This window comes from Schistosoma haematobium, chromosome 5, assembly GCF_000699445.3.
Source record: "Schistosoma haematobium chromosome 5, whole genome shotgun sequence".
Classification (NCBI taxonomy): domain Eukaryota; kingdom Metazoa; phylum Platyhelminthes; class Trematoda; order Strigeidida; family Schistosomatidae; genus Schistosoma; species Schistosoma haematobium.
Genome location: NC_067200.1, coordinates 1,187,329 through 1,199,164, shown reverse-complemented (window position 1 = coordinate 1,199,164; position 11,836 = coordinate 1,187,329). Strand labels below are relative to the sequence as shown.

Genomic DNA, 11,836 nt, shown 5'->3' with positions numbered 1-11,836 from the left:
AAGAAAACAAAATAGCACTGGAAAGTGTAGACAAATTACTAGTTACTCTGTTAATTGAAAAATCAAAGTCATATACATCCATCCTTGTGGATATTAAGTATCTATCTTTCGAAATACTACAAATGACTCAAAAACCTCTAAATTATTTATGATTTGAGGTAAGATATTTATAGTTAGGACTGGCAGTCAGGAGTTTGCATCAGATATAATACAAAACATTCTCTCGACAGAAATATGGATGACACAATTCCACTCAACCAAGAGGCCATAAAATATAATGCCAATAAGTGAATGTTTGTTTCAGCACTAAAGGTTTAAGATTAGAATGTAAGGACAGTGTTGGTTTCATCGTTATTTACAATATACAAAGGAAAAACTAATTATATAATACATTTAACACTGTGGCAAAAATTGATATTTCGTTATGAGTTTGATCGAATACAAAAGTATGTCTCATTTTAGTGATACATGATCAATGAATTTTGCACAAAAACCTACAAGTCACGTTCTCGGTATTGATTGACTTTTCCCCATACCATATTTATAGTTTGAGCTATGTTGATGAGCGTAGACTACCTGGTTGAGATAAGAGTGACTAACGTGACTAATGGTTGGAGACATTGTCAACATGGCTCAGAATCAGTGGAGACAGTGATGAGATTTATCTTGATCATTCCATCTTGTTGCGTTGATATGATCTGGTGAGCTGAACCGATACACGATTGTGCTAAGTTCTACGTTGCTTGTGATAATCTTTCGCAACAAATATGATTTTAATGAATAAAACGAATGAAATTCAAAAACCAGATAACTCACTCATATTTGTGGTTGATTTAGTCAAACCTATTTCTTTTATCCGTAATGTAAATGTAACCAAATTGCCTTTGTTCAGTAGACCATTATGATTATTTTCACGATGACCACTTTCACCGTAGCTGCTAAAGGAATCATCATCATCAATTGAAAATATTTGGTTGCTGCAATTTTGGGCGCCGGTAAATAGAACTGATGAGGTAAATGATTTGATTTGGGATTACACATTGTTTCAGCTAAGTGACTTCTTCATTCTCAACCACTTTTTATTATTTCATTATAATCTAAACTGATTAAATAACCACCAATCTGTTCAGGATCCATATGATTTCTATTAGATATTCGTGTTACAAGAGCTATTTAGAAAAAGATACAACATTTGTAAAATGGAAATATAATGATAATAATAAAACCAATAGACCGACAGTCAACCAGTAACAGTCAATTTAAAGCCTGGCACAAACGCTCGTTGGCTCTAGTTACCATATCACATTAGCAAATCGAGACGAATAGCAAAGGAGTAGAAACAACTGTAGTAGTAATGTTAATGAAAAGACTGACCACTGAAACCATGATACGAAAAGGCAGAATGAATGGCCAATGTGCGACGGAATAATGAAACTCCAGATCTAGAGGAGGACAGAGTGTGAATTTATATGTGCCATCGTGGTCGGTTATTAGCCACGTCAACCGACGTCATCAATTGCTGATCGCAGTTATTGCGCGTACATCAACCAGGTAATCTGCACTAACCCATATGGCTCAGGCCAACAGCCAATAACTTGGTGGACTGATACCACATTTTAGCTTGGGTACCCTAACTTTCTTGTAAGTTATTCTTAAACGAGCTAACACTTTCCACCCGGTATTCCCAGCCGGTCACCCATGCAAGTACTGACTGGGCCCAACGTTGCTTAACTGAGGTGATCGGACGAGAACCGGTGCTTTCAACGTAGTATGGTCGCCGGTTGGAAGAAAGTTAGGGGCGGCCAAACCAAAACGTGACATCAGTGCTTGAAGACACTAAATTCTAGTCTGAGCCATGTTGGTAGATGCAGACCACTTGATTGGGGTCCGCGTGACTTTCGTAACCAATGGTTGGAGACTCTTGGTGACATGGCTCAGAATCGATCACAATGGCGTCGGTGTATACACTCCCTGTCTTCTTTTAAACTAAGAGAATAAAATCACTTCATATTTTTCTTTCTACTAACTAATTCTTTCTTCCTATACTATATCCTTATATGCAATCTTTCTCCTATATATCACCACCTTTGACCTAACCGCTCCTATGAATCCGGTGTTCATCTTGCTGTGCTAATGCGGTATGGCAACCTGGACCGATGCATATATGTGCCTGGTCCTACGTTGTAGCTCACTGACTGACTGAACACTTTCCACCAAGAGAGATGAAGGTTAGATACACGTAACAAATGTCTCGACCGCCTCGATTGATGAAAAATGTCTGAAGATATTAAATAGTAATAGTGAGAAAACGTAAACTCATAGTTCAAATAATAAATGAGTTCCGAGCTCAAACATCTCAGTAGTAACAGTTCAAACTATTAAAATCAATAACTCAGATTTCAATCTATCAGAAAGTATCAGTTCTATCAAAGTTGCAAGTATGTTCTGATGACAAGTACTAACCAGAGAACAAACTCGTTCAAGAAGACTTCTTTTTTGATGACTAATTTCAAATACTTTGTATGAAGAATCCATGGTAAACTTATAATGTTAATATCAGAAGAGGTTTTGTGGATATTATAGCAATTTTAATGGTTGAGATCATGAGTTAATTGAAGCTAGACCACCATGGAAAACCTGGAAGCATTGGACGGCTGTTTCGTCCTATTGTGGAACTCCTCAGCAGTGCGCATTCATGATGTTTGTGAATTTAACCATTTAAATACAGTTATTTTACAGTTATGAAGGGATACAACAGGTAAAATTACAAACTATTTATCTCTCTTAGCAACTAAGCAAATGAAAATTTAAGGTATCCTAATAAATATATGTACTATAAAATGTAAGCAAATCATTAATGTTCAACATCACATATCTCAAATATTCAGATTTTCACTTATAAACACTGCTTAGTTGTAGAAATAAAGACAGATGCACATAAATATAAGTAGTTAGGAATAAGTGATTGTAGCTAAGGCATGTTGAATCCACGTAAATCAGTACATACCAAGGTTAATTAAAATAATCAAGACAAATTTTCCCTTTATTCCCTCCATTTAGTTCATTTTTATTCTATAGGAGATGAAATTGTTTGATTAGAGAGCTAGTGTAACCAAGTATAAGTACAACATCAGATAATGAAACGAATCTCGCTTTAAAAAGGCGTAGACAGAACCGATATCTAGTATACTTGCTAGTAATAATTACATAAACACTGATGCTCGGAGGCTGGTTACAACCCACATTTTTGCAAATGAAATTACAACACTTTTAAATTGCTGATATGCAAAGACGGTTGTTTTTAAAATCGTCATTTACAGGCTGTATTGGATGAGATCCGAAATTCTGAAAGCTTCATTGAATCATTTTAAAAGTTTTTATAAGTAAACAACTTAATTGTTATCCATGGGATAAATGAATTATGGCTAGCAGTAAAATATTAACAAATACTGACCGAATTTCAGAACAAGGATATTAACAATGTGATAACCGAATCCCTTTTAATCATAACAACCACAGTCACTGGTCTTGCTCATAAACATGAAGTCAGTCCCATGACTCAGAGGATTACTTCTATTTTTCGTTTAGGTATATGCACAACGTAAGATGGCAGTTTCAGATTTTAACGACGGACAACTTCTGAAAACGAAGTTTCGTGAACTTTATTGTAGTGTAGTAACGTTTTAGCACATAAACAAATATCATCAGAAGCTATTTAGGTGTACAAAACACAAACATTTATCTATTTGCTCCAATCTAAACGAATCCATACAGACGTTAAGCACACAAAAATAAATTTTCTACAAAACGGACACTAGCGGATCCAATTTGTCAAAGTTTGATTTACACAGGTTTTTACGCTGTTCGACATTAAAGTTAACCACGTTTTAAAGAGGAAATATTCAGTGCCTAAACACTGCTAATAAGCAAATGTCCGGCGCTTTAACTGGGTTGGTGGAGTTGCAAAACCCTGATCCCAAATCGGTCGTGCACATGGGCTCTAGGAACCTGAAGGAACAAAGGGTGTGTGAACCTATTGTTGGCCACCGACTGCCATGTGACTGCATCTCATAACGTTGATCTACTGTCTTGTGGGTTACACCTGTTTCAGTTTGAGTGCCCGATCGGTATTCTAGCCCTCACACTAATAGAATGATCTGTGTAGCACATATGTATTTGTTGCCTTCTTGTACCAGTGTTCATGTGTTTAAAACAAATAATAATTATGTCACTTTTCATCAGACTTCATTAATGGACCAAACCACTTCATAGATACAAATATTCTGAGTTATACCCTGGAAACAAGATGAAACGCTACCACTGAGACAATTAATTATTGCTGTTAGTTTTAGTAATTCATAACAATTGGTGGCTACCGCACAAGTTCTGGATTTGTTTTCATTTCAAATGGATGGAAAAAACTTTGTATCAAGCGCTCAGTTCAAGAAATTGAGTTTTAACGGCGAATTAAAAAGTTCCTTCTAATGATCAGTTTATTTATAAACATTGTGTGATGGTATAAGTAGAAAACTTCCCAAAGACATTTCTGCAAACATCAAAAGAATCGCAATACTTACAGAACAGAATAATTTACAAAAGCCACTTGATAGTGAACGAAATAACCTGTTCATTCAGAGATGATTATAAGCACATGCTACGAAATGTTAATAGGTAACAAGTTGAAAATAATAGCCATAGATACAAAAACCCAAACAAGTTCTTTAAATATCTCACAGCAACTGAAGAAAGCAAAAAGATCGGGAAAAGATTAATGGGTGAGACTATGATTTATGGAAGACCTTTGAGAGATGCTGAAGGGACCTTGAGTGGAAACCTACTGACTAGGACTAAATGAGGGTTATAAAGCAGGTAGAATTTTCATTTACAGTTGATGATTGGGGTTAGAAATTAGATTTAGGGTTTTCATCACGAACCAACATCAGCCATAATGCCAAAGCTCTATTTAGCCAAAAGTACGGATGAATTTCACACCTTAACTCGTGACTCGTTATATTATATCTGATTGGTTCGTCCATAAATTATAGTTTCGCCGATTAATGGATTAAACAACTTAACAACTCCGCTGGGCTTCTAACTACGGTTCCTACAACCTTCCAGTCAAATGAATTGGTCCTGTATAACAGTCATGTTGGTGATAAAAAGACTAGTAACTGCATTTATCTATCATAGTCCAAATAATGACCGAAATTCGAAGAAATTATATGCATAGAATAGGATGTGGATGAGTCACGTTATACTAATGAAACTAATTGTAAGCAGAAAGTCAGAGGACCAACAAGAAGGACACAAAACATTCTAGCTATAGACGATACTGCTTAAACCAATTGTTGGTTGAGCATAGTGGTCCTTTACCACGTTCAAACGGTTTTAATTATCTTTTTACATGCATAGATCGATTTACCAGATTCCCTATAGCCATCCTGATAGCGCATATCACAGCGGAAACAGTAGCCAAGGTTTTCATGCAGAACTGGGTAACCATTTTTGGTGCACCCATAACAATAACGACGGATGGAGGAGCGCAATCCAAATCCGAACTATTTAATAACTTGGCTAAACTTCTAGGCTCCAATAGGATACGCTGCACTGCATATCATCCTCAGGCAAATGGGATGGTAGAACGTTTTCACCGTCAGCTAAAAACCGCCCTTATATCTCACTCAAAACCCAATCAGTGGACAGAATTCCTACCGTTAGTTATGTTAGGAATACGAACATCTGTCAAAACTGACGCACAGTGTTCAGCTGCAGAACTGGTTTTCGGAACAACTCTGAGACTACCAATTGAATTTATTAACCCTAATACTAACAGTCAAAAACTTAATTTAGAAAATTACGTAGATCATCTACGGAACCATATGTCCAAGCTTAAGCCAATTAATACTCGTGAACAATCACGCGCCATATATGTACCTAAAGACCTAAGCAATTGCACGCAAGTCTGGATAAGATGTGACAAAATAAAAGCACCTCTCAGTCCTCCATTTGAAGGTCCTTTCAAAGTCGTCTCAAGAAAATCTAAATATTTCGTGATAGAAAAACATGGAAACGTCGACACAGTAAGTATTGATAGGCTAAAACCGGCTTATCTAGATCATGAACCACCATACGTGTTGTTAGATCGTTTAACTGACAAATCCATTACGGAATCAAAATGTAAAAATGATAAATCTTTACAAATGACTAAAACGGTTCGCTGGGCACATAAGATCAGTCAGTCAAGGATGTTGACAGTTTCGGCTGCAGGATAAAATCTAACCACGTAGCTAATCAGACCTTGCATCTACATAAAAATATTTTTTTCCTCATTCCGCCTCACCTACAACTCCCCAGACCTTTTACCTTTGATATATAAGTGTTACGTTAAATATTATTTTAAATACTGGACACATAAGCTAGGTATTCCGAAACGATGGCTGAGGATTTTAATCAAACTCATACAACTAACACTGGCAAATACAGCGAATTCAAAAAGCAACCCAGGCGAGTTTTATAATTTTGTTTTCTGGTCAATTAACTATGTTGGCTGTACGTCTTATTTATCTATATACATTTTTCACATAAATACATATATACCATATGAACTACTAAAACTTTTCGGTCGAAGATATTTGTAGTAGCTTGACACGATCAATATTACTGTTAATAAGTGGTTTTTAGACGAAACATTTTGGATTAAACCATGGTCAAGTACTTATTAAAGTTCTCATTTTTTTCATGTTTAGGAAACTCATGTAATGACTTAACCAGTTTTCCTGCAGCAGGCTTTTTAGTGTGATCATATAACCTATCTTTATTGACAGTATTCAGACTTTTTTAAATTTCTGACATTTAAGAATCAATAACCGTGGAGATATAGTACAGTGCGTTACCGTAAGGTTACTATGTTAGCCGCATTGATGCCACATACCCAATTTTAAACACAACTTATAAACGAAATGTTAAGTAATCATAGCATTGAACTGACGATATGACTATCATGGCTATGTTAACGTTAAACCAATTACTATCAGTGGTCCATACAAAATCCTGGAAATTAACACTAGCGTTATAAAAAAGGCATGTTATGTCAGTATATATATATATATATATATATATATATATATATATATATATATATATATATATATATATACTTTTTTCTCTCGGTTTAAGTATAACGTAAAACGGAAATCTACCAAACTTGTAGTTTTTTTTTCTATAGTATTATTATTAATACAAACAAAGAACTTGTACTGTTCCAATATGGCATTTTGACATATCAATCCATCCTCCTGTTATCTTTCTCTCATAATTGAGCAACTTATGGCCAACAAACATCGTATTGAAGAGGGTTTTGATGAACAAAAACGCAGGCCCCACATGCACTCGAACCTCTGCCCTCCTGAAAATTCAGATTCAGATTTGTGTAGTAAGGACAGAAGGCCTACAGCCTATGTTATTCCTTTTCTAGTATGCTTCTGTGTGTCCAGTCTTCTCTTGAAAGAGTCAATTGAAGGTGCGGACACCACTGCTTCAGGCAACAGGTTCCAAGTATTGATGACTCGGTGTGAAAACCTGTATGCCACGGGTATTTTGTTCGTTCTTGGCTTTTCTACTCGCCTGCTATGTCCTCTGAGGTGTCCCGATCTAGTGGGAAGAAAAGAGAGAATAAGTTAGGTCCGAAATCATGTCTCAATATTCTGTACATCAATATTAGATCTCCCCTTAGTCTGCGATAGGACAGAGTAAAGAGGTTCAGTTTTTCAAGCCGCTCTTTGTATGATAAACCCCGGAGTTCCGGAATTGCACGCGTAGCTGCCCTCTGCACTTTTTCTAGTATGTCTGAGTCACCTTTTAAACAGGGGCTTGCAGCCTGAACACAGTTCTCTAACTTAGTTCTCACTAAGGATGTGTATAATTTGGTGAACATGGTAGTATCAAACTTAGTGAATGTCCTTTTTAAAGCCCAGAGGGTTCGAAACCCCTTAACTGCGACCTCCCGGCAATGGGCCGTCGTCTTAAGATCATTGCTCACTGTCACCCCTAGATCCTTATGAGACCGGACTACGGGCAATGACACATCCCCTATGTTGTATGTATTAACCTTTGAATCCCCTAAGTGCATGTAGACACACTTTTCCGAGTTGACAGGCATCAGCCACTCTTTAGACCAGTTTATCATATTATTTAAGTCCGCCTGAAGAGTAAATGCGTCTTTGTCTCCAGTTATTACTCGCCAAATTTTTACATCGTCAGCGTATAATAACATTGGAGACTGTACTATACTTGTAAGATCATTAACGTACAATATAAAAAGTAAAGGACCTAGGACTGAACCTTGAGGTACCCCACTAAGTACTGGTCTCCAGATGGAGCACTTGGAATTTATTCTTATTTTTTGCCTACGACCTACTAGGAAATCCTTAATCCATTTTAAAAGAGGTCCGGCAATACCAAGGTTTGCCAACTTCAATAGCAGTCTATTAGTTGGCACCTTGTCAAAAGCCTTACTGAAGTCTATGTAGACAACATCCACTGAGTTTCCGTTGTCTAGCGCATTAATCCAGAGCTCCCTAGCTAAAAGGAGGTTCGTTGTACAGGATAGACCCTTTCTAAAACCATGTTGTGCCATGTTCAGCAAGTTATTTGTTTCCATAAATGCCGCTATGGTCCGTTTGATTATTCTTTCCAGTATTTTAATTACAGCACTGGTGAGGCTTACGGGTCTGTAATTCGATGGAACTTGTCGTGGACCTGTTTTATGTATGGGAGTGACGATTGCGTCCTTCCAGTCCATAGGTAACACACCTTGGTCAAGTGACATTTTGAATATCACAGTCAGTGGGGCTGCGATATATTGGGCTATATGTCTCAAGATTTTAGGGTGTAGTTCATCTGGTCCTGTTGACTTTTCCATATTTAGGGTGCTAAGAGCCTTAAGCACATCGTTTTGGTCGAAGTCCACGGTGAGCAGCTGGTTTGTTGACTCTGTAATTCGGTCTGGTTCTTTCTCTAGAGGAGGTTCCTGAGTGAAAACTGCCCCAAAATAGTCAGCCATAACCTCAGCTTTTTCCTGATCTTCCTCTATCAGTTCAGATTCACTTCCTAATTTAATTAGGTTGGGAATCCAATGATGAATCCTTGTTCTGTAGTTTATGTACGAGAATATCCTCTTGGGCTGCTTGAGTGCAGATTGTGCCAGCTGCATTTCATATTTTCTTTGCGCTTCCCGAATTTTAGTTATACACTCGTTTCTTATCGATCTGTAACGTTCCAGCGTACCTGCTGTGCCAAGGCGGATGGCAACATCCCAGCATTTCTTCTTTTGTCTTAGTAAGCGTCGAATATCCCGCCCTATCCAAGGATGTCCGTGCTTCTTTTTCTTTGGGACAGTCCAGGGTATGTATGGTTGAGTTACCCGATTGTATAACTGCCTGAATAGAGTCCATGCCTCTTGTACTGATGCCTTGAATCAATTTCCCAGTTCTCAGCCGATGCTGCGGAGTTAATTGCCTGCATATCTGCCTTCCATATGTTAGGACAGGCCGGCGCAATTGTTTGACAAGCAATCTCAACCATGAATTTGAATAAGATGACTGCATGGTCACTTCTCCCAAGTGGTGGAAGAAAAGCCGTTTGACCAACGACATCGCCGTGCGTGAAGACTAAATCTAAAACAGAAGACGAGTTTCTTAAGTCGTATCTTGTGGGATCTCTAATGTGTTGTAATAATGCTAGTCCAATCGAGGTTTCTAACAGTTTGGAGTCGAAAGACGATATGGCTGACCCTACTTCTAAGTTTACCCAGTTTATATATGGTGCATTAAAGTCGCCTACTACAAGGCTTTTACCGTTGTTACACCAGGACTTAAGTTTACTTAGGAGAAAATCATCTGCTACACTTTCTGGACTGCGATAAACTACAACTACTTCAATATCTTGCCTTCGGCATTTCAACTTACATCTCACTAGTTCACATGTCCCTGAAACATGTGCTACTGTCTCAGCTAATCTTATGGTTAGGGTACTTTTCGTGTACACAATACCCCCGCCTCCCCTTCGGTTTAATCTATCAGCCCTACTGGTTATGAAACCAGTCAACTGGATTTCACTATCTAATACTTCTGACGTTAACCAAGTTTCCGAGACAGCGATAACGTCCGGTTTTTCCTTATCCACCACTGACTTCAGCTCCGCCATTTTATTTAGTAGGCTGCGAGCATTTGTGTAGTACACTTTTAAGTCTGTGGAGAACTTTCCCTTGCCACCCAGAGTGGCTTGGGGATCGTTTTGCTCCGAACTTTTACAATCTGAAAAACCTTAAGAACGAGGTTTCTTTCACCGTTTCGGCGACGCTCGTTTATTTCCGCTTCTGCATCTCTTCTTTTAATACGATCAGCTAAGCTGAGATCCTCACGGACATATATTCCGGATCCAATCAGTTTACGTGAGTTACTTAGAATCAGGTTCCTTTCTTCCACCGTATTGAATGTAACCTTTAGGAGGCGGTTTTTCTGAGGACTTTTGGAATGCACCTTTTTTCCTATTCTATAAAGCTTACAAATACTAACTCCTGAAACTGTATCTGGGAGTAGTTTACTTAATGATGTCTTAATATGATTGAGATCATGTTCAAATCTTGCCTTTGGTTCAGTATCTGAAGATTCTCTTATCTTATGAAAAATGACTGATCTATCAGAGAGATCTGTCTTGTCACGCGGTGAGGATTTTTCTTCTGATAACACCCCTTCCGATGTCTTGCTGACCAGCTGCGTTTTGCCTACAGCCTTTTTCTTTTTATTTCCTTCTTACCGAAGTCCATCTGTCGCCACTCAGAACAGCCACACCTGGACTATGTGGAACGGTGACAGTTTTATCCGGATCTTCTATTTCGACTAGAGGTGTATAACTGCCGATGTCAATATCAAGCGACACTTCATTCCTCGTTAATGTCAACAGAGATTTCACGTTCCCGTCAACCGCGGTCAAGTGTTTAACGGGTCCAGTAGCAGCACTTACTACACTGCCACACTCTTCATCGTCAGTGCTCCTGTTATCAGTGCTTCCACCGTCGTTTTTCTTGCAGGCCAAAGCCAATAGGCCCATAGCCTCCTGTATTAGTACCTTTTTATCCGTACAGCAGAACATACAAAGCCAATGCGAGTTAGGCTTCGAGCATCTTTTGTAAGCCGTCGGACTTAGTCGTGTACACATTTTGTGGTACCACTTTTTAAAATCGTCACACTGCATCCCCTCCTCAACGGAGAACAAACAATTTGGTTGCCCACATTTGTGAGTCTTACCAACCATTGTAGTTCGATTTAAGAGGTTTAAAAACAAAAAACGATAACAATGTGAGCACAAGTGTTAGTCAAAGACTAAAAACAGGTACTCAGGACAAAATTTAGCAAAAAATTCCAAACTTTAACCAAAGTACTCTTAGTTAAAGTAGACCAAGAATGCTTTTTAGTGCAATAAGTACCCAAAGCAAGTATAATCACAACTAGTACAAAAAGGCAACGCTCCTAGGGTATCGTCGGACCGTGTGCCTAGTCATCAGACCACGAGGGGAACGACTGCAATCTTTCGTTTTACCGATTATTCATTCATAACACTGAGTAATAGGACTTACACACTTCTTAGGTGCAGAAAAATTCGTTACTTGGATGCATTGACGAAATATTGCTTCAATATATCATACATACTTAAATCAAACCAGAAAAGAGTATTTGACACAACTGTACCTGATCCTCATACTCTACACAATTTTTTTCCTCCTTAACCGTATATTTTTTTCTCCGTTTTGCGTAGTACAATTATGCACCCTTGGTTA

General features: G+C 38.0%; 2 protein-coding genes across 2 annotated transcripts; one reads left to right on the top strand and one right to left on the bottom strand.

The window, feature by feature from the left end:
• Window positions 1-1,584: 1,584 nt before the first annotated feature.
• On the top strand, window positions 1,585-6,615 carry MS3_00000657 (uncharacterized protein). The gene has a single exon (XM_051208343.1). The coding sequence runs from the start codon at window positions 5,484-5,486 to the stop codon at window positions 6,270-6,272; it is 789 nt and encodes a 262-aa protein (XP_051064635.1). The 5' UTR covers window positions 1,585-5,483; the 3' UTR covers window positions 6,273-6,615.
• A 548-nt stretch (window positions 6,616-7,163) lies between these two features.
• MS3_00000658 (uncharacterized protein) lies at window positions 7,164-11,452 on the bottom strand. Its single transcript, XM_051208344.1, has 2 exons — window positions 7,452-11,452; window positions 7,164-7,405 (listed from the first exon to the last, which is right to left on the bottom strand). The coding sequence occupies exon 1, from the start codon at window positions 9,209-9,211 to the stop codon at window positions 7,616-7,618; it is 1,596 nt and encodes a 531-aa protein (XP_051064634.1). The 5' UTR covers window positions 9,212-11,452; the 3' UTR covers window positions 7,164-7,405; window positions 7,452-7,615.
• Between the last annotated feature and the right edge of the window lie 384 nt (window positions 11,453-11,836).

Coding starts and splice junctions, on each gene's coding strand:
- MS3_00000657 (XM_051208343.1), top strand. CDS start 5,484: ATGCAGAACTGGGTAACCATTTTTGGTGCACCCATAACAATAACGACG.
- MS3_00000658 (XM_051208344.1), bottom strand. CDS start 9,211: ATGCAGCTGGCACAATCTGCACTCAAGCAGCCCAAGAGGATATTCTCG.